Consider the following 23,542-nt stretch of genomic DNA (forward strand, 5'->3'; position numbering starts at 1 on the left):
TAAGAAATGACTTGTATGATTTTACTCATTTTTGTTTGCTGGTGGACAGTGAGTCTCTAAGCTTTGAAGATGCTTGCCAAAATTCCAAATGGAGGGATGCAATGGATGAAGAAATTAAAGCTATAAAAAAGAATGACACATGGGAATTGGTCACACTTCCAAAAGGAAAAAGCACCATTGGAGTCAAATGAGTGTACAAGCTAAAGAAGAATTCCAAGAGAAAAATAGAAAGGTACAAAGCAAGATTGGTAGCTAAAGTCTACAAGCAAAAGTCCGGTATTGACTATGATGAAATATTTGCGCCGGTTGCTCGTTTGGAAACAATTCGCTTTGTCATTGCTTTGGCGGCACAAAATCAATGGAAAATCCATCAAATGGATGTGAAGTCGGTTTTCTTGAATGGCGTATTGGAGGAAGATGTCTATATTGATCAACCTTCAGGATATAAGGTTGAAGGACACGAAGATAAAGTCTTGAAATTAAAGAAGGCTTTATGTGGGTTAAAGCAAGCCCCGCGAGCTTGGAATAGTAGAATTGACAAATATTTCCAAGCAAATGGTTTTTCTAATCGTCCACATGAACATGCCCTCTATGTAAAGATTGCTAAAAATGGTGACATATTACTTGTTTGCTTGTATGTAGATGACTTGATATTTACAGAAAATAATCCAAAGATGTTTGAAGAATTCAAGAAAGCAATGGCTAGAGAATTTGAGATGACGGACATTGGCCTAATGTCCTATTATCTTGGAATTCAAGTAGCACAGAGGAAGGATGTCATTTTTATTTCTCAAGGAGAGTATGCAAAAGAAATTCTCAAGAAATTTGAGATGGAGAATTGCAATCCCGTAAGCACCCCCATTGAATGTAGAGTTAAAATATCCAAGTATGGAGATGGAGATAGAATCAATCCCACATTTTTCAAGAGTCTTATTGGAAGCTTAAGGTATTTGTCATGTACAAAGCCGGATATTCTTTTTGGAGTTGGACTCCTGAGTCGCTTTATGGAAACTCCTACTACCTCGCACTTAAAGGTAGCTAAAAGAATACTTCGGTACATCAAAGGTACGCTTGATTATGGAATTCTTTATTCATCTTCTAAAGAATCCAAATTCGTGGGATATTGTGATAGTGACTGGGTTGGTGATATTGATGATCGGAAAAGTACTACTGGGTTTATTTTCTTTCTTGGAAATTCCACATTTACATGGAATTCTAAGAAGCAACCAATTGTGACTTTGTCAACTTGTGAAGCAGAGTATGTAGCAGCTTGTTCGTGTGTTTGCCATGCAATTTGGTTAAGGAGCTTGTTGGAAGAACTTCATCAACCACAGAACGATGCTACAAAGATTTTTGTTGACAACAAATCGGCTATAGATTTAGCCAATAACCCGGTATTTCATGAAAGAAGCAAGCATATCGATACGAGATATCATTTTATTAGAGATTGCATATCTAATAAAGTTGTGGAGCTTGAGAATGTGAAGTCTGGAGATCAAATTGCGGATATTTTCACCAAGCCTTTAAAGATTGACGCCTTTCAAAAGTTAAGGATGGCACTTGGAGTAATGAAACAAGTTTAAGGAGGGATGTTAAAAATAGTAATAAACTTGTTTCCATTTGTCCACATTTGTTTAGATTTGTTTACATTAACTTAATGTTTTCATACATATAGTTAGAAAAAAGTGAGGTGTGGACATGTGTGAATTTGTGTGAACTAGTGTAGGCATGTATGGACTAGTGTGTCCATGTGTGGACTTAATTAATATGTACACATGAAATTTAGGCTAGATACATGTAGGAGTTCTACTATAAATACCCATGTATGCTAGCCATTTGGAGCAAGTGAAGTTGAATAGAAATCATCCTTTCCTCAACCTCTCTAATAGTGAATTTTTGAGTGTTTGTTTAGTTGTTTTGCTCTCCCAAAAATTTCTAACAAGGCTTAGCCAGTCACCCACGTTACCTCACAAATTTAGAAGCTTTCCTTTATCAACCAAACCAAATACTATCAAAAAAATCAAGAAGAAGGCTAAAAAATGGTACTCCATATTTCTAAAGCAGATCTTATTATTGAGGAACCAAGAGAAAGACGAAAAAAGCATACAAAGAAAACGTAGAAGTTCAGGCACAGACCTCTGTCAGGTTTTCTGTGCATCAAATTATAACTCTCCCTTCTTAATTGAATATTAAAATACTCCCTTCTAAAGTAAACCACTTCAACTATAAAGGGCGGAAATGAATCTCAGATTAATTTCAAAATAAACAAATCCTAAACAAACAAAAAAGAAAGCTTAAAAAAAAGGTGCTACGAAAAAGTGTAGACTCTGCGGTGTTTCCATACCTATACACTATTGTGGTGTTATCTCATATTATTTCTATTCAATTATATACAATTATAATATTATACCACGTAAATATAATTTTTATACAAATTTTATATAATATGTTTTTTGTATATTTTGTATCTGATTTATATATATTAAAAATAAATTTCATACAACTGATTATATATTATACAACTTATCTACAACTTATTTACAATTTTCATATATTCTACCCAGTTATATACAACTACAATATCATACAACTTAAATACAATTTTTACACAATATTGTTCAACTTTCATACAATATTTAAATAGAAAAAATATATATAAACAACAGAATATATTTTTTCTACAATTTTACTACAACTTTACTACAATTTTTGCAGTATAATATATGTCATGTCTTCTTCTTCTTCTTCTTCGAGTTTCAATCTTAAATTCAGCCAAAATCAAGTCTAATCTTCACCAAAACATCCTCAAAATTGAGATATAAACTCCAAACCATATTCCCAATTGTTTGCAACAACATCCAATCCAAACAAATAATGGTTTTTGAAAACCCAAATTCGAATTCAAAGCTTCAAAGCTTTTTAATGGGTGTCAATAGTGAAATTGCCCTCTTTTCCTTTGCTTTACATTACTGGAATTAGGGATTGAGAGATAGAGAGAGACGTAGAGAGAATTCCTAATTGTTTGCAAAAACACCCAATTCAAACAAATAATATTTTTTGAAAACCCAAATTCGAATTCAAAGCTTTAAAGCTTTTTAATGGCTGTCAATGGTGGAATTGATGCTCTCTTTTCCTTTGCTCTACATTATTGAAATTAGAAATTGAGAGATAGAGAGAGACGTAGAGAGAGAAAGAGCGCATGAGAGAGAGAGAGAGAGCACATGAGGGAGAGAGAATAAGGATGAGAAATAATTGATTCATAAAGGGATACTCATTTAATTCCTAAAGTGTATATAATTGGTAAATTTGTATATAGGAGGTAATTAAGTTAAAACTTGAGTAGGGAGGGTAATAAAGTTTCCAATGGTGTATAGGTATGTAAAAATCCCTAAAATTTATGTGAGGTACTGTTATAAAATTATTTCAAACAAAAAAAATACAAGCATAAAAGAGGTTCTGTTCATTTGGGCCTGGACCAATCCTCAGCCGGCCCATTATCCCATTCCGGCTAAAAGGGGCAAATAGTACGGGCTGGCCAGTTTTCGAACTGGTCATTCAAAAAATAGTCAGCGTTTGTAAAGTCATTGAAAAATAATCACTATTTTGCTGCGACCGGTCCAGCATAATATACTGGAGATCAGTGCACCTGTGTATGAACTTCCAGCATATTATGTTGGAACTCCAACACGCAGAAAGTTCCAGCATAATAAACTGTAGAATGGAGCACCTATGTATGAACTTCCAGCATATTATGCTGGACCGGTATATTATACTGGAACTCCAGTATATTCTGATGGAGTTCTAGTATACTTATGTTGGAACTCCATTATAATATACTGGAGTTCCGGTATACTTATGTTGGAACTCCATTATAATATACTGGAGTATTTTTCTGGATTTTGACAATATTTTTGTTTAGATTTATCTTTACATGAAAAGTGGCTAAATATTGTTTACTTTTAAAACTATAACTATTTTTGAATGACCACTTGTAAATCTAGCTATTTTTGAATTTCTCTGGGCTAAAAGAGTACTAGATTTAACACATAAAATTACATTGAAAAGAAAATGTAAATGGGCCTACTTCTCACGCAGTCGCACGTATTACTTATTGGGCCTAAAAAATTAGGACTTGGAATTGGGTAGGGGCCACGGGAACGCAGGCCCCCGCTATCACAAATTATGATGTAGGCTCGACCACTTTGATCGATCTTAGGCGGGCACCTCTCCCATAGTGCAATGGAGGTCATCAGCCTAGGCCATGGGCCTTATTGATTCATTGACCCCGTTCAAGTAAGTATGCTCCTGGGGGGAAGTGCACGGTTAGCCACTAATAACATATGTATTTACTTTTAAGTTACTGTTTAAAATATTTTTAGTCTTTAGCCACTGCTTTAATAAATTTTAATTGCCCGGACAAAAATACCCTTCTGCTCATTTTCTTAACTTTTGAACTTAACTTCAGGACTACATGTCCTTAACTTTTGAACTTGTAACTCTAAGTTCAGGACTTCAGGACTACATGTCCTTAACTTTTGAACTTGTAACTCTAAGTTCAGGACTTCATGACTAGATGTCCTTAACTTTTGAACTTAACTTCAGGACTTATGGGCTACATGTCCTTAACTTTAGGACTATATGTCCTTAACTTTTGAATTTGGAACTCTAAGTTCAGGACTTCATGACTACATGTCCTTAACTTTAGGACTACATGTCCTTAACTTTTGAATTTGGAACTCTAAGTTTAGGACTTCATGACTACATGTCCTTAACTTCAGGACTTCAGGGCTACATGTCCTTAACTTTAGGACTACATGTCCTTAACTTTTGAATTTGGAACTCTAAGTTCAGTACTTCAGGACTACATGTCCTTAACTTTTGAACTTAACTTCAGGACTACATGTCCTTAACTTTTGAACTTGGAACTTTAAGTTCAGAACTTCAGGACTACATGTCCTTAACTTTTGAACTTGTAATTCTAAGTTCAGGACTTCAGGAGTACATGTCCTTAACTTTTGAACTTAAAACTAAAATCAAACAAAAATAGGAAAACTATCCCATATAAATAAATAACATGGGTTAAAACAGAGTTCGTTGTGACTTGCGGCCTACTCTGTTCTCTCACATTCTTCTACCCAAACAAAAGCCTAAAATAATACCAAATTTCATCTCATGGATTTGGTTCGTGGTGAAGCTGTTGGTCAAGGAAGTTTTGGAAAAGTCAATTTTGCAATACCCACAAAGCAGAGTACTCAAATTCTTCCATTGATGGTAGTAAAGTCATCTTGGGTTTCTCACTCTGCTACTCTCAGCAACAAGAAGAATAACATATTTTCATTTGGGAAGGAATGGGTAACACTGTCTTTTCATATTAATTTTAATAGACTAGTGGCTACTTTTGCTTAGCATTAAAAATGCAAGATAAAAAATAAATACCACTTTAAAAAGTGGCTACCCCATACAATTTTTACTATGTTCCTGTGTGTTCTCACTTCTCAGCCCATTTCTTATACTAAGCCTTTCGCTTCCCTTTTCCTAACTGCCAATGTGGGACTGAAATCGTTACACCAATTAGTTTATTTTTTTATTTATTTTTATTTTTTCTACATTTCACATTATTTAGATATTCCCCCAATCCGATCTATTGAACAAGCATAAATTTCTTTTTGGTAATTGTAAGTGTTAGTAAATTTCAGAAACTCATTTCTTATTAAAAAAAAGTGGGTATCTTTCTGAAAAATTTCTAAATGAGTACTTTGAAACCTTTTAGTTTTATCAACAAAAAAACAAGAGACTGATCCAAAATCTCCAAGTTTTATCATGAGTTAAATTTAGATTTCATTTCAATTTTACTTAACCTACGTACTCAATAAATATTAAAGTTACTGAAAAATCGTAGAACTTCAAATGCCATAACTTTAATTATTTATCTTTTATTTTTTTAGTCTAAAACATCCTCTCAATCCAGTTTATTAAACGAGCATAAATTTCTTTCTGCTAATTGGAAGTCTTAGTAAATTTAAGGAACTCGTTATTCGTAATATGAAAAACTGGATTGTCTCTCTAATGAATATTTTAAAGAATATGTTACACCTTTTAGTTTTTATTAATAAAATAAGAGACTGGTTCAAAATGGTCCAACTTGACCTTAAAAAGCAAAATGTGACACTTAAATTCAGAATAGAGTACAAAATCGAAGCCTAGAGTAAAAGGAAAAGAAAGGTAACAGCTTGTTCACCTATTTCTCCGGAAGTTTGTGCTTTTGGTTTTAGTCATATGAATTTTTTTTCATTGCATTTCTCCATTTCTTCGACATAAAAATAAAAAGTGATATCGAATGTGAAATAGCGTTCCGTTGTCTACCAAATCCTGCACATCAAATGGAGTCGAATAAGAAGTTATTAAAGTTAATGAAAAATCTTAGAACTTTAGGGGTGTGTTTGGTGTAACGGAAAATGTTTTCCGTGGAAAATGTTTTCGAAGAAAATGTTTTCTTGGAAACTTATTCATTTTTAATTATTTGGTACGCAAATTAATGAAATACTTCTTAAGAGTATTCATAAATAATTTAGATACAATAAACATGAAGCCATAAACTTTCGAACCAACAACTTTCCGAACCTGCAAATTTCATAAACTTCTGAACCGCTAAACTTTCGAACCCGTAAACTTTATAATTGGAGGAAAATGAGTTCATAAGGAAAATATTTTCCAACACATTTAATCCAACCAAACATGGGAAAATTGGACCAGAAAATATTTTCATTCATACCAAACACACCCTAGGTGTAATAAAAACTTACACATGCAGTACGTTTTCATTCATCCGCATTTCGTGCAGGAAAAATAAACGGAAAATGATCAGCTGCAGAAATTTCCCACATCTCAGAAGAGAAACTTTCCAGGTAACAAGGTATAATCTGTTTAAGCATAAACTTGCTATCTCATTATAATTCTGCAGCTTAAAATCCCTAACTAAACTTTTTCTTTGAAAAGCTAAAAACACAGTCAGGGGTACATTATTGGTTCCTATATCACAAAGTAAAATTTTAGCATCCTAACACCTAGAAAACAAAAACAAAAAAAAAAACAAATTTTACACTTCCACAAGCACATACAGCACCACTTTACAAGTAGCAACTTAGCTGCATATCATACACTGGCCAGTTCCGGCATGGACGGTCAACTAGAACTGGACCATTCAGTATAAAAGTAAAGTAGTAGTGTACACCACAACTATGTGGTGTCTTGGCAATAGTTCGCCCGAGTTTCAGCAGAATACTGCAATGCATGTCATACTAACTGCTCTCGTGGTCTGGCAAGCCAGAGAGAGCTGAGAGCTCGAAGACGTGAAAAATATTCATTTATTGCAAGAAGAGCACGGGCCGATTGTCTGGTTGTCAATACACGATGCATCTGTTGCAATGTTTGTTGTCGCAGGTTGTCCGCCTGTTAAAAGTTGCCAGAAAGATACAAAGACTTAGCTTCACATAGCTTGCCAATAAAACTAACATAACAAACCAGCTACCACTGAACGTGGAGTTATTACATCTCATTGCTACAGGTTCATAAACATGGCAACTTTCTTGAATCATATGTTTCATGTCAAAACCTTCTCTAACCTTGCCAATAGTAGTCCGCATTTGACACAAGTACAGAATGCCGATTGCTGACTTCAGAACGCTCGCAAACATAAAGTATTACTTAATCTATAACATTGTCAAAGGACATAAAAGAGGATAACGTGATTTTTTTTTTTACCAGACCTCCAGAGTGACATTCGCTTGCCCCTAACCCCCACCCCCCTGATTTCCACTGCTTAAGTGGCCGAACGTGTTTACAGCATTTCCATCATTTAAACAACTTAAACAAAGAATAGGCAGCAGCAGCAAAAATAAAGTTACCTGACGAAGAAAACCTTCAAGAGTCCCTAATTTGCCCATTGCCATTGCCATTTGACCCATGTAATTAGCTACATCCCCTGATGACCCTTCTGGAGCAGGAGATCCATTGGCTAATGTCTCAGCCAAGGATTGCTGCAACGCCTCCATACCTTGTGAAAGAGCATCTTCTGCTTGATGGGATGACTGCTGCAAGTTGTATATGCCAGCTAACTGCTGCTCGGTCAGCGGCTCTAACTGATTGACTAGAAGCTGCATTACCAAACAAATCATTTCAGGAAACATGTGAAAAATAGCAAAATAAAATAATGCATAATTGCTTATAAAGAAACTTCCATACGGCTTAGAAATAGCATATTAAACTTCCAATTTCTCCGAAGAATGTTATCTAGCTTAGCAATTTGAGGTTTTTAATTTATCACGATGGATGATGCATGAAAAATTGACAAGAATAAAAGCAAATACGGTCTATAGCACTCATATAATTCCGGCACAAAAATGCCGTAAATTGACAAAGTGAAAGCACATTAACAATAGATGCAACTGGAGGTCTGCTAACATCACCAAGCTGAAGAAGGCCAGGAAACCTCATACGCCAATAAGGATACAGATAACCACACATTTTGATCCAAGCTTTTGCTTCTAGGAATCAGGTTGTTTAGAGATAGTAGTATGCAGTGGACACGATAAGAAAACCAAGAGCTTCAAAACAATAATTGCACATCCATGCCATTTGAAGGAGAATCTCAGACCTTACCTATCCAAGGACACGAGACTGCAATGATGGAGTTATAAATGATAGCGACATAAAATTACAATTGTACACAGCGCGGCACCTCATTCATTCGAAAAGTGAAACCATCCAATGTTTAGCAAATATTCTAGACGTTCACAAGCATAAATCAATGAAGTGCAACACATCACTAGAAACTTGTTAGACCTGCTAACAACAGGACCTTTTCATACTTAATCAAAGAGTGTAACAGCTATTTATAATCCTACACAGGGAAAGTCTAGATGGGAAATGCAGAAGAACAGATGCAGAATTGCACACATATGAGAGCAAAAAAGAGGTCACCTTAAGAAGTTCGGACGGGCGGAAGCCACCAATCCACATAAAACACCGTTCAGCAGGGGTTTTCCACATCCCTGACAAGACATGGAATACGTCCGCTTTGGCTGCATTTCCTTTCACCCTAAAGACCTCATCAAAGTGTGCAGTGACATTATTCACAATACTTCGCAGTTCAGGGTCACTTGCATGTGCATTGACAGCGGTCCTTAGCTCATTGATGTGTTTGTTGTGTTCTTCTAACCATCGACTATATTCTGCATCAAATGCTAAGGGCCCTGCAGAACAGCATAATCTAAATGTTATCTTAGCATGAGGAAATTAACTTTTTGGGAAGTGCAATCAGAAACTAGATAATGAGATGAACATATCTTATTAAAATAAGCCAGCCTAATACAAAAGAGTCATGCATTAAACTGCCTGCATAAAGCACCAACTGATTCATTCATTATCTGTATCATGGCAACCATCATAAGCGTGAGAAATATCAACATCGACCAAGTCCATTCACCCACAGCTTCACAACTTTTGATATAGGGTCAAAGCAATGACACGAGGACCTATTGGATGATGCAGTTTACCTTGTTCCTCATATTCAAATTTAATGATCAGCTACAGCGAATAAACATGAAGATGGATGTCACAAATTTTCTCATTAACTAAGTCCAGTTAATCAGGGAAAATCAAGAAAACTGAAGTTCTCCAATCTTCTTCAAGTAGAAAAAAGATATTATTTCAGTCTTATTTGCTTCCTAAACACAGACCACGCAACGCACAATGTATGAGAGACGAACTCTTCCAGGAAAGGAACTGAAAAGGGCATAGTGGACGCTTCTCTGTCTTAGTGAAACCGATTATTCTGATTCTACTCAGATTTCCTAGAACTACTCAACCCCGGTCAACTTCACATATGAGAGGCACAGTAGATGATTTTAACGATATTATAGCTGATACAACGCAGAGTATTAACAAACTTTGGCTGTTACAGTAACATGAAATAACAATCCACTCCTAGCTCAATTAAGTATCAAGAAATGATACATCCTCAGCAAATCTAGAAGCAGCCCAGCGATTTTCTTGTTTGTTGAAATAAAAAAAGGAAGCTAAGGCACAAGTTAAATGATGAGCAATAGGCATACCATTGGCACCCACTCCATTTGATTGATCTGCTATGTTTGAAATGTACTTCCCCTTCAGTTGGACAAGAACCCAATATAAGAAAAGATTGTGAAACCTCCTCAGGTTGTTCTACGAAAGCACGTGAAAGGACAGAAGCCAATACCTGTTGACGTGCTCTCTGAAGGTCCTGCTCCAACTGCGATAGCTTCAGCCGGCTGTTCTCCAACTGTTGAACATATGCCTACAGCATAAGCACTGAATTAGTCATTTAAAGACAAGTGAGAAACAATCAGCTGACATAATCTCTTCAGCATCCCTCGTTTACTAAAATGACAAACTAGTGCGCGAGGTACAGGCTTATATTACATATCAACGGGGGGAAAGGAAAACAAAAGGAGGAGAATGAGAGAAGAAAGGTTTACTTTTTTCCTCAATCTACTTTTTCTAGCAGCTTCACGGTTCTGGGCAAGTCGCCGCAGTGTCTGAAAGCAGTGATAAATAAGCAAAAAGAATATCAGAATGGAACATGAGTTCTCCTCTTCTAAGAACTAAATAGTGCGGGAAAAAAAGGGGACCTTTTGATCCAAGACTTTTTCTTTTGATTTATCACTGGATTGACCTGCCTCAATCTGCATAACAGAAGAGAATTTTCATATATGACTGAAACATAAAAACACATATCAGTAATGACAAACATCATACGTTCAACTTAAGACATTTCCGCTAACTTTTCAATACAGATGAAACAAATAGCAATTATTGAAACTAAAAGGTCCACCACAATAAATAATTCTCCTGTTACTTGAGGAGAAATTTTCTGTTACTTGTACAAACTCTTCAGTTAAAGCGATTACATATTTGCAAACCAAACACTCGAGTATGAAATTGAAGTAATGTACATACTCAGCCAATTACTGATCAATACCAACTAGTTTGGGATAGGTCAACATGAATCCTCTGTACTATTCCAACTTTCTCAATTCTTTACAATACAAAATAAATGTCCTTCATTTTAGACTAATAATTTAATAATACGCCCTCCATCCCATTTTGTATCGCCATATTTTATGGTGAGTTATATACTATATTGACAGTATTGAGAAACATTAAAGTAATGATGCAAAAGTTAATTTAACAAAGAAAACATAAGATTGAAGTTTAAAAGTTGAATAATTTAATGAATTTGAATTGTTGGGAGTTGTGGAAGTTGCATAGAGATGGAATATGTCAAGCATTTTGAGACATCCCAAACGATAAAGTTATATAAGATGGGACAGAGGGAGTAGTAAATAACTTGTCACTTAAGGTAAATTAGCGTTTTCTAGCACTAGAGATTCTACAAATTTCACACTTATCCTTACATGAACATACAAGTGCTCAGATAGAACATCTCGAGAAACACTGCAACTTATGTAAGTGTAATAACAACTAAACCTCAACCCGTACTTGTCGGTTCGCTTATATGTCCCCTTTTGCTTCTATTAAGTTTCATTCTTAGCCAAATCCGCATTGATTCAAAGAGATTGCAGGTCTTTACCGACCAAAGAGAAATGGTCTAAGAGAGGCTAAGAGATGAAACCAAGACAAGCAGAGTAAACTACCAGCTGATTTTTATCATCTCCATCCATGTCAGTTGAAGTATCAGTGCGTGAACCAGAATCTGCCATGTTTGACTCTCCCCAATTCTCATGATGAGTGCCTGATGCTGAAACCAGGTTTGATTGCAATAACATTGTCTGAGATCTCGGAGTAGCAGTAGGTAAACTTGTATTTGAAGGAGCTAAAGTCTGCAAGCTCAACGGAAGGAAAAAAAGGAGATATCAAAATTGGCTAAATGCCTCACCAGGCCTTTGGACATCTCTGCCAATATCAGATTAACAGTTTCTACTTCTCTTTAGGAAGACATGGGGAGAGAATAATGCCATAATTACCCTATTGATGGTTCCAGAGACTTCAAAACCCACTGCTGGATTAGTTGCAGATGTTGAATTAAATAGCGGACCTAAATCACCAAAAAGACAACAAAGACAAATTTATCAATGATAAGTACTATACAGGAAATGGTCAGTCTTCACATAAGACAAGTTCCTAGACAATTGAGGTTCAGGTATGAAGAAACAATAAAGAAACACAGGTGCTTTTCAGTAAATCTAGCATTTCTATTACAGTTGAAATCATCCTCTTATTTAGCATTGTCCAAACAGGAAGATCCAGAACAAGATGTATTTAAATAGTTTGGACTAGATGAACTTTAGTCTTCCTAACTCAAATTAGTCATCTCAATATCAAAAAACACTATTTACTTCATATACTATGTGATTGAACATATTTTTCGAAACCTATAGATATCTAAATAGGATTATTACTTTTTCGTAGATTATCTAAGAGGAATCATATTGTTAGAGTACCACATCAGTCGAGGGTATGAATTGTACTTTCTTTACATGCTTTTCGGCGACTCTCACCTCATGAACTAGTCTATTGGGGTAGAATTATGCCCAAGGTCCATTTTTCTTCTAGTAAAGTCAGACCAGGCAAATCCTAATGTTGAATTACTCAATGTTGGAGATTCATGTTATGTCATCCACATATCTCTATATGATCTAGAACAAGCCTAACATCATGAGCTAACTTTTGGAATTGACTTAAAGTTCAAAGTCCCACTTTTTAGACCTGACAAGGGTAGAAAAGCAAAGAGAATTCCGATACCATGATCAATCTCTTCAGCTCATCTAGGCTTTTCGGAGGTCTCAATACCCATAGATAATTTGCATTGAAAACAGAACTTGCTTATAAGATCATCGTAATGATTGTTTACAATGAGAGATCCCAATTGCTCTTAGAAACATTAAAGAGAAACATACTTGGTGCATATTGTAAGGCTGTAATTTAAGGAACGCTCGAACATACCAAGATTCTTTTGACGGATGACAGATAAGAAAGATAGGCAGACAAAGAACATGCAGGACAAAAGAGTTTAAACTTGGTTAGTCTTAAAAATACATACTTCGATTAACATTAGCGCCATCTCCAATACGGAATCCAAGATATTGCTCGAGCACCCCAAAATCAGACATTCTAGAAGTATTTGTATTGTTCGCTTCTGTGCCCCTGAAATCCAAAAAAGTACAGCCCCAACATATTATTAAACAGCAAATTATTCGAGATATCACCTTCATCATATACAACATATTACTAATGACATACAACTATTCTAGATTCACACTAACACAGTAATTACCCCCAGGAACTCTGAGAAACAACAGGATCATGAAATGGTTGAATACTCTTACCTCTTTTCATTCATTTCCGTTATTTCTAGGGACTAGTAGAGTTTAAGTAAGAATAGCTGATTTACTTAAACCATGAAATGGACCCTGCTGAATAAATAGAGTGAGACTATCCTACAACTCAGGTAGTCGCCTTTCAAACTAGAATAACTGTAGGCAGTGGCAGAGCTAAAGGTAAAGAAGGGGGTTCAATTGAATTCCCTTCATCTGGAAATTATACTGTGCAAGTAGGGAAATAATATGTTTTTTCAAACAAACATAAACTGTTAATGTGACCAGGAGGTCATGGGTTCGAGCAGTTGAAACAACCTCGTGCAGAAATGAAGGGTAAGGTTGCATACAATAAACCCTTATGGTTCGACCCTTCTCAGGACCCCGCATAGCAGGAGCTTAGCGCACCGGGCTGCCCTTTTATATAGAAATGGCTGAATCCCCTTAACATGAGGGAAGATTTAAGGTATAGCATTTTCCAATTTTTTCTGAATCTCCTTGCTAGAATTCCTGGCTCCAATTGAACCCCATTCCTTACCTTTAGCTCTGCCATTTAAGGTATATTTGATTTCCAGGGCCAAATTGAAAGACACAGGTCTTATATCCTAATCCAACTTAAGCTCATGATATACATGGCCTAATTCCCATAAAATCAATTCGCAAAACTTGAATTATTCCACATAAAAACAAGAATAAACAATAATCTCTGTCTCAAAGAAACTGAACTAACCTTCAATGATTTGCATAGAACTAACTAAACTATAAATAACCCCCCCCCCCCCAAAAAAAAAAAAAAAAAGCTGTTAAGAGATATATACTTACATGGGATTAGAAACAGGTATCTGAGAAATGAAACTTGGCATTCCAGTAGTACCACTTCTATTGCCTGCTGTACCAATCTTACTAGCCATGAATCACCATCATCATAATCAACAGTCACGAACCTCAGATCATATAATCAGAATCTCACAAAACCACAGATTAAATACACAAAAACCTCTTCAAATAGATGAATTAACACCACAACTAACAGTTGACTTAGTACAAAACTTCCAAAAATCCACCGCTTAATCGCTTCTACAAAGTGTCATATAAAGATCAAAAGAACTTCTAATACATATTCTCAAAATCCACCGTTCAATACAAATCAGACAAAAGTAGACCACTGAATTCAAGAAAATTACAGGACAAAAAAAACAGCTGTTCACTTATATCAAGACAAAAACTTTTTTAGACCCTCTTTATAAAAAAGCACCAAAAAGGTCAAAACTTGAATAAACCCAACTACTGCTTTATCAAATTGAGCAATACCCAGAAGCTGAAATTAGTAAAAGAGCTCAAGAAAATATGAATTTTCTATTTCCCACTATGTAGTTTTGCAAAGTTGGAGTTGTTCAATGAAATTGAGTAGTCACTGGTTCAATAAACTATTTTATCTACAATTTTCTATATCAAGACTGATTTTCTGCACAAAACTCAACGGACCCAATTTTTGTATCATTATTTTAATAACGTACATTATGTTTACGTGACATAATTTGACTAAAAAATTTATTTTTATCATTTTCTTTGGACGAATTAGTGTGAAAGTAGTATCATAAAAATTAAAAGTGGAAATATATATATTATATAAATGCCCATATCAGAGACGTGACGTTTAGATCATTCCAAAATACGCTAGCGCCCACGTCATTTTCAAGTGAACCTTTTCTTTCAACTTTCAAAGCCACCGAGATGAGAACCATCTTCCCAATTTGACTTTTGTACTATTCTGGAATATTTTATTATTCGCAAATTATTTAACCCACCTACATAACAACAGCAGTCTAATTTCAGATTCGTCCCAAAAGTCTTGGAAAATACACTTAGGATCCTCACAAGGGTTTTAGTTTTCACTTGCATAACTAATCCTACAACCTCATATTATGTATTTACCTTTTCTAGTGTGATTTGTGTGTTTTCCTCATCTTTTCTTGCTTTGTACGCTATTATTTAGATGTTTTTATGTCCAAAATTGTTAGGTATAATGGATTTGTTGGTTTAGATTGTGTTAATGGTTGGGCTTTTTGGTTTAGATATTATATTTGTTGTTAATTGGATATTCTCTATTCTCTTAAAGACTATGTAGGCGTTTGGACATAAGAATTGTAAAATTTCAAAAAAAAATCTTTTAAGGTGAAAATGATATTTGAAAAATAGAGTTGTGTTTGGACATGAATATAATTTTAGATTATTTTTTAAGTTTTGTGAGTGATTTGAGTAAAAATTTTGAAAAATATTTTTTTGGAGTTTTTTAAATTTTCGAAAAATTCCAAAATTCATTTTCAAGTGAAAATTAGAAATTTTATGACCAAACACCGATTTCGAAAAAAAATAAAAAAAAATTGTATGTCCAAACGGGCTCTAAGTTTACCACTTTTTAAAATTAAACCAAATTCCTTGCTATAAACAAGATTCTATGTTACTCCCCAATTACACCTAAATGCCAAATGATATAGTCAAACATCAAAATGAAGCCTTTTTCGTCCACCATCCTTTTCTTAATTACTTCGCATTCAAAATTCACTGACCGAAATTAACTTGAATTCACATCCAATACGCATACTAAAGAGAGTTTTAGCGCTTGTAGTGAAATTTTTTCATTTTCATGACTCAAACCTGAGATACTATTTGAAAATGAACAGACTTAATCATATCGCGATAATCTCCAGTAATTTATTTATCTGCGTTAGGATTGTACAAACCCCATGTAAGGTCCAGTAGCTCAAAATTTAGCCAACCTATATTTCATTACTTCATCATAGTGTCAAATTGAGCTAAATTGAAAGAGCTAATACACACTCTTATACAAGCAAACATGTATGCTCTTCATTGATTCAACTATCAGCTCAAATGCTGTAGATTTACAGAGAAGAGGAAGAGGAAGAGGAAGAGGAAGAAGACTAGAGAGAAAAAATGGAGATCTCAATATTCTAGAATCTTTTTCTAACTAACTAACCAGTACAGAGATTCTAACATATATTCTTATACACGTCTTTCTCCTCTATTTTGTCTATTTACAAATTTTCCCTTCTCACTTACTTCTATCTCCTATTTAGTCCCTATTGTTGTAATACTCTCCCTCAAGCTGGTACGTGGAAGACATCTTCTACTCCCAGCTTGGATAATAGGGACTGATGTTGTGATGCATTCAATCCTTTTGTCATTAGGTCCGCTAGTTGCATTTTTGTAGGTATGTACTGAGTTGCAATCAACATATCCTTGAGCTTTTCCCTAACGAAGTGGAAATCTATTTCAATATGTTTAGTCTGCTCGTGGAATATAGGACTTGCAGCTATTTGCATAGCTGCCTTGCTATCACAATGCAAGTTTAGTTGTACCTCCACTTTGTTTCCCAACCCTTCCAACAGTCCAACCATCCAAACAATCTCTGCCACTACAGCTATCATACTTCTATACTCTGCCTCTGTCGAGCTTCTACTAATTGTCTGTTACTTCTTGGACTTCCATGATAATAAAGAATCACCAAGTTTCACAATATACCCTATCACAGACCTTCTTATGTTGAGGCAAGCTGTCCAGTCTGAATCACAAAAGGCTGTGAGTGTTGGTGCATGTCCTCTTCTCAGTAGTATCCCCAATCCAGGAGCTGATTTGATGTACCTTACCTCCCTCAAGGCTGCATATAGGTGAGACTTCTTGGGTTGCTGCATGAATTGGCTCAACACCTGCACTGCAAAGCAGATGTCTGGTCTTGTGATTGTGAGGTAAATTAGCTTTCCAATAAGCCTTTGATAGGATCCTATATCTTCAAGCTGGGTATCATATGTTTTTCCAACATGACTGTCATAGTCAACTGTTGTTAGTTTCTGATTCAACTCAATAGGAGTGGCTACTGGCTTGCAACTACTCATCCCTGCATCAGTGATTAACTCCAATGCATATTTTCTCTGATTCAACAATACTCCTTTCTTTGATCTCATGACTTCAATTCCCAGAAAATATCTTAGTTCCCCTAGGTCTTTTACCTTAAAGGAACTATGCAGACTGTCCTTTGTTTGGTCAATGAGGAACTGCTTACTCCATTTATTAAGAGGTCATCAGCATAGACAAGGACTATCACAATGTCTCATTCATGCCTCTTAGTAAATAAGGAATGATCATGGGCACTCTGAGTGTACCCAGCTTGTAGAAGGGCATTTGTGAGTTTGATATCCATTGCCCAGATGCATGTTTCAATCCATAAAGGGATTTTAACAATCTGCATACTTTGTACTCCCCATGTTTGTGAAATCCCTGAGGAAGATCCATGTAAACCTCTTCAAATAAATCTCCTTGTAGGAAGGCATTGTTGACATCCATTTGGAACAAGGGCCAATTCTTGGAAGCAGCAACACTGCTCACAGTTCTCACAATGACCATTTTGGTCACTGGAGAGAAAGTTTCATGATAATCTAGGCCTTCTTGTTGTGTGTAGCCCTTGGCAACCAATCTTGCCTTGAACTTATCTATTTCTCCATTGGCCTTGTGCTTAATTTTGTAGACCCATTTTGAACCAATGGGATGTTTTCAAGCAGGAAGGTCTACTATCTCCCAAGTATTGTTTTCTTCAAGAACTTGAATCTCTTGTTCCATTGCATTGATCCAATTCTGATCTTTAATAGCATCCTTGAAGGATTTTGGCTCAGTATTAGCTGAGAACACTCCTAGGTAGGATTGATATGCTGGTGATAGATGATGGTAAGCAAGGTGAGAAGACAATGGATATTTGCAGTTATTTGATGTTTTGGTTTGAACTACATAATCCCTGTGCCAAACAGGGGGATTAGAGTTCATTTGAGGTCTGGCATATCTAGTAGGTTGAGGTAGTTATGACTCTGTGGCAACAGAAGGTTCAGCTGGTTCAGCTGGTTGAATTTCTGGTTCAGCTGGTAGGACATTTGTGGGTGAGACTACAGGACTTCTTGGTTTAATCACTTCATTCAAACTTCTGTCTCCTTTGCAGATTAGTGGAATTCTGGCTCAACATCACAAGGATTAGGACTTGGATAAAGGAAGCTATCTTCAAGGTTGTTGTCATGATCTTGCTGACCCTGTGCTAGTACATAAGATATAGAACTGGTATCAACAGGCCCTTCTTGATGTGTTGATGAAGGAGGAATAAGTGGAGTGTCTGGTGACAAAAGTTGAGTGTGAGCAGGACTTTGAGTGAACATATCATCTTTATCACTTCCAATGTCTTTAAATGGGAAGATATGTTCCTTGAAGGTAACATCTCTGCTGATAAGAAAATTTTGATTGTCTAAATCATACAGCTTGTACCCTTTTTGAGTATCAGAATAACTAAGGAATATTGTCTTCTTGGCTCTACGAGCAAATTTGTCCATTCTTGATAGATTGCTTGCATAACTCAAACATCCAAAAACCCTGAGATGGTCAATATTGGGCTGCTTCTGATATAACAGCTCATATGGAGTCTTTTCTTTCAAAACTGGTGTAGGCAGTATATTTATTAAATAGACTGTTGTTTTCACACACTCTCTCCAGAACCTAATAGGGACTTCACTCTGAAATTTTAGTGCTCTTGCCATTTCCAAAATGTGCCTTTGCTTTCTTTCCACAATGCCATTTTGTTGTGGAGTGTAAGCACAACTGCTTTGATGTACAATACCAAGTGAAGCCAACAGTTCATTGCACTTAGAATTGAAAAACTCTGAACCATTATCAGATCTTAAAAACTTCTAGTAGCAGCAAATTAATTCTTTATTATGGAAAGAAAATTTTTCAACACAGCTATCACTTCACATTTAGAATGTATTAGACAAACCCAAGTATACCTACTAAGATCATCCACAATAGTGACAAAATATTGTTTCCTATCATATGTAGGCACCTTATAGGGCCCCCAAACATCTAGATGAATTAACTGGAAGATAGATGTTGAACTAGTAGTACTTATGGGGAATTGTAATCTACATAATTTTGCCAAGGGGCATATATCACAGTCATCAGCCTCACTACTGCTAATTTTATTCTTTATGCTTGGGATTTGCTGAACAGTCCCCATGGCTGCATGTCCCAACCTCATATGATAAAGACCAGATTTTGTTTCCTTTCTCTGAATCATACCACCTAATATTGACATTGCTGCTTGCTTATTCAACAAGTACAAGCCTGCTGACTCTTTACCAATCCACAGTACCTTCCCAATGAAGAGTTTTTTAAACAGACAGAAATTAGGGTAGAAGCTGGCCCAACATCTAAGATCGCTAGTAAGCTTTGACACTAACAGTAGATTGAACTTAAAATCAGGTACATGTAACACATTCCTTACCCACTGATCTGCTAAAATTTTTGCATTTCCAGTATGTTCTATCTTGGCTCTTATTCCAGTTGGTAATTGCACTCCACTGTTACTCTGACCCTCCATACTCTTAACATTACTTATGACATCTTTATTGTGAGTAATATGATGTGTAGCTCCTGAATCTATTATCCAATCTACCATTGAAGCACTAGAGAATAGAGAAATTATACCTGCCATGTTGGATGAGCATTGTCCAGCTGGTGGTTTGTTTATTAGTCCCACTAGTTGATTATATTGATCTTCAGTTAACACATGTCCTTGAAATCGATTCATAGTTGTCTCAGCTCTTCAGTGCTTGCTGCATTAACATAGGTCTTTTGTCCTCCACTCTGAAACTTCTTTTTGCTTTTGAAATCTGTTGGATAACCAATGATTTTGTAGCAATTTTCTTTCAAGTGTCCTTTATAGCCACAATGTTCACAGATCAACCCAAACTTCTTAGGTGGCTTGAATCCCTGAGTCTTTCCTGCCATCATAGTGAGGGGATCTCTATTTGTGTCACCAACTCCTAGTGATCTCTAACTTTCCTCCTGAATTACTATCGCATAGGCCTCGTTTACTGAAACAACTGGTCTTCTCATGAGAACATTGCTCTTAACATTGCTATAGCTCTCATTTAGACCCATAAGAAACTGCAGTAACCTAATTTGCTCTTGAAGTTCAAGTGAAAGTTTAGACTCCTCACAATCACATAAATATTTAGGGGCTAGTACATCTAATTCATTCCACAAATCACTCATTCTAGAGTAATAGGTTGTAACTGAATCTATACTTTGTTTGAGAGTAGCTATTTCTGTCCATAAGTGATAGATTCTCGTTAAACTGCATCTATCAAACTTTTCTTTGAAATCACTCCATACTTTCTTTGCATTTGATGCAAACACAATTCCCGGCATCAATTCATTCGCAACTGTGCTACCAATCCACGAAAGCACAATTACATTACATTTTTTCCACTGTTCTGCGAGTTCTCCTTTGTACATATTTTTGACACACGTTCCATCCACAAATCCCAGCTTACCTTTTTCCCTCAGAGGTAATTTCATCGCCCTGCTCCACATGGCATAATTTTTTGGCCTTGTGAGCTTTACTAGGACTAATACTAACCCAGGAATATCTGAAGCTTGAAGAAAGAGTGGATGATTCTGTTCGAGTTGAGTTACCTCATTTCCTTCCATGTCTATCAAGTGTGAGCTTCATCAAAATTTGATTATCCATAAATTCTTCCCCGATTACTGGAATCTTCGCCGGAACCTTAGTTGTCAGATCGCTGCTCTGATACCATGTCAAATTGAGTTAATTGAGAGAGCTAATACACACTCCTATACATGCAAACATGTATGCTCTTCATTGATTCAATTATCAGCTCAAATGTTGTAGATTTACAGAGAAGAGGAAGACGAAGAAGAAGAAGACTAGAGAAAAAAAATGGAGATCTCAATATTCTAGAATCTTTTTCTAACTAACTAACCAATACAGAGATTCTAACATTGTCACGACCTAAAAATCCCTCTAAAGGAGTTGTGATGGCACCTAGTCTCTAAACTAGGTAAGCCTAAAATTTACTAAAATAACATTGATATTTATTAACTTCAAATGGAATTTCTCTAAACAATTTACAATTCCCAAAACCGGTAGTACAAGTCATAAGCCTTTCTAGGAGTAGTCATACAACATAGTTACATCACTATTCCGAAACAAAGGGAACAAATGGAAATAAGTACAATTGAAGGTGACTCTGAGGACTACGAATGTTGCAGCAGGTTTACCTTGAGTCTCCACCGCAACGAATAGCTACTATCGATCAAATACCTGGATCTGTACACAAAAATGTACAGAAGTGTAGTATCAGCCCAACCGACCCTATGTGCTGGTAAGTGTCTAGCCTAACCTCGGCGAAGTAGTGACGAGGCTAGGACCAGACTACTAAATAAACCTGTGCAATATAGCGTACAAAAATAATACGAAGCAGGTATCGATGATGGCAACAATGATCAACCAATGATATAAAAAGCATGTAACAAGAATACCATTCTCAATAATTAATAAATACAAGTGCAATCATCTAATCAAGTCCTTCAAATATAAATTTTTCACCTATAAATCCTTCAAGTAATAATCTTTAAGATAATATGCTTTTCAATAAATATCTTTTGAATATATTTCTTTCAAATAAATCTCTTTCAAATAAGCATCTTTCGAATATAATTCTTTCGAGTAAAGGTCATCTTGTGACACCTCATTTCATAATCATAATTAATATAGGTCTCAACCCACTTTCATATTTTTCACGACATTTCGTGCCCATATTTATATCACAACCGCACGGACAACTCACGTGCTATTAAATAAAACCATAATATTTTCTCTGGTACCTCGTGCCTATATCATAATCTGTCATTAATAAAAATCATCATATTTTTCTCGGCACCTTGTGCCCACATGTCTCCGTCTCACATTTCGCAACAACATTCTCATGTTACTCAATTCATAGGGTCCATAACCCAATACAATTAAAAATGTTCAAAGAGCCTCATTTACTTAATATAAAGTAGAGTACAACTTCCAACCCAACTAGAAAATAAACAAAAAAAGATGAAGTTATTTTTTGAAATCGTCTGAATAAAGAAAATACCCTTTTTAATTAAAGTACAATTGTTGAAAATTTAAGTATTGAAAGCTTTATATAAATGCGGCGAGATATTGAAAACAATATGACTTACAACACAATGTATCACAACACAGTAAAGGACTCTAAATAGTTAATACACTTGAAATGTTAATAACAAAAAAAACACAACAAATAGAAAGTGCACGGCATCACCCTTCGTACTTTTACTCTCGTCCTCACCATACACGGCATCACCCTTCGTGTTTTACACTCTTCCTCACCATACACGGCATCACCCTTCGTGCTTTACACTCTTCCTCACCCAAGCAACATTCACAAAGCAATCCAGGCAAGGAAGTCAATAATATCAGGTATTAACAAGAAACCAATAAAGGAATATAAGGAAAGCCATAATTCAATTATCAACAAGAATCGGGAAAATAAAGGACAAGTGCACGGCATCACCCTTCGTGCTTTTACTCTCGTCCTCACCATAAAAATCAATATAATCTGCACGGCATCACCCTTCGTGCTTTTACTCTCATCCTCACTATAAAATCAATATAATTGGCACGGAATTGTACATCATGCGGCACGGCATCACCCTTCGTGCTTTAACACTCTTTCCTCACTATATGAATAATATAAATGTGCACGGCATTACCCTTCGTACTTTATCTCTCTTCCTCACCCAAGCAACAATCACAAAGCAATTTGGGCAAGGCAAAATCAAAAATATCACAATTTGAGCCAATGCTCTATAATGTTCAACAATTCAATTCTCAACTTGAGCCAATGCTCTACAATGTTCAACAATTCAATCCCGGCAAGGGAACAATAGTACAACAATCAAATCCCGGCAAGGGAAACAACATCAAAACAATAACATCCCGACAAGGGAAACAACATCAAAACAATAATATCCCGGCAAGGGAAACATCATCAAAATAATAACATCTCGGCAAGGGAAACAACATCAAAACAATAATATCCCGGCAAGGGAAACATCATCAAAATAATAACATCCCGGCAAGGGAACAACATAAAAACAATAATATCCCGACAAGGGAAACAACATCAAAACAATAATATTTCCACAAGTCATATTCCTCAATAGAAATTATCATATAGAGCATATACACTACGAAACGGAGTCAGGTTAATCAAAGTATAAGACTCACGGGCGTGCTT

General features: G+C 35.8%; 3 protein-coding genes and 1 non-coding gene across 4 annotated transcripts; all 4 read right to left on the reverse strand.

Annotated features, from left to right (window-relative positions):
• Positions 1 to 4,142: 4,142 nt before the first annotated feature.
• LOC138884488 (U1 spliceosomal RNA) lies at positions 4,143 to 4,301 on the reverse strand. The gene has a single exon (XR_011404676.1). It is a non-coding gene; the product is annotated as a U1 spliceosomal RNA (small nuclear RNA).
• Positions 4,302 to 6,923: 2,622 nt separating this feature from the next.
• LOC104212357 (TGACG-sequence-specific DNA-binding protein TGA-2.1) lies at positions 6,924 to 14,928 on the reverse strand. Its single transcript, XM_009761586.2, has 11 exons — positions 14,196 to 14,928; positions 13,100 to 13,203; positions 12,024 to 12,094; positions 11,694 to 11,879; positions 10,668 to 10,721; positions 10,515 to 10,574; positions 10,256 to 10,333; positions 10,113 to 10,164; positions 8,980 to 9,251; positions 7,905 to 8,153; positions 6,924 to 7,449 (listed from the first exon to the last, which is right to left on the reverse strand). Exons 1-11 carry the CDS (start codon positions 14,282 to 14,284, stop codon positions 7,294 to 7,296), a joined length of 1,371 nt encoding a protein of 456 aa, XP_009759888.1. The 5' UTR covers positions 14,285 to 14,928; the 3' UTR covers positions 6,924 to 7,293.
• A 1,936-nt stretch (positions 14,929 to 16,864) lies between these two features.
• Positions 16,865 to 17,795, reverse strand: LOC138883627 (uncharacterized mitochondrial protein AtMg00810-like). The gene is made up of 2 exons (XM_070164322.1): positions 17,643 to 17,795; positions 16,865 to 17,446 (listed from the first exon to the last, which is right to left on the reverse strand). The coding sequence occupies exons 1-2, from the start codon at positions 17,793 to 17,795 to the stop codon at positions 16,865 to 16,867; spliced, it is 735 nt and encodes a 244-aa protein (XP_070020423.1).
• A 2,463-nt stretch (positions 17,796 to 20,258) lies between these two features.
• LOC138883628 (uncharacterized) lies at positions 20,259 to 20,918 on the reverse strand. The gene has a single exon (XM_070164323.1). It carries the CDS (start codon positions 20,916 to 20,918, stop codon positions 20,259 to 20,261), a length of 660 nt encoding a protein of 219 aa, XP_070020424.1.
• Positions 20,919 to 23,542: the final 2,624 nt, after the last annotated feature.

The sequence above is a fragment of the Nicotiana sylvestris genome, chromosome 12 (genome assembly GCF_000393655.2).
Source record: "Nicotiana sylvestris chromosome 12, ASM39365v2, whole genome shotgun sequence".
NCBI lineage: Eukaryota > Viridiplantae > Streptophyta > Magnoliopsida > Solanales > Solanaceae > Nicotiana > Nicotiana sylvestris.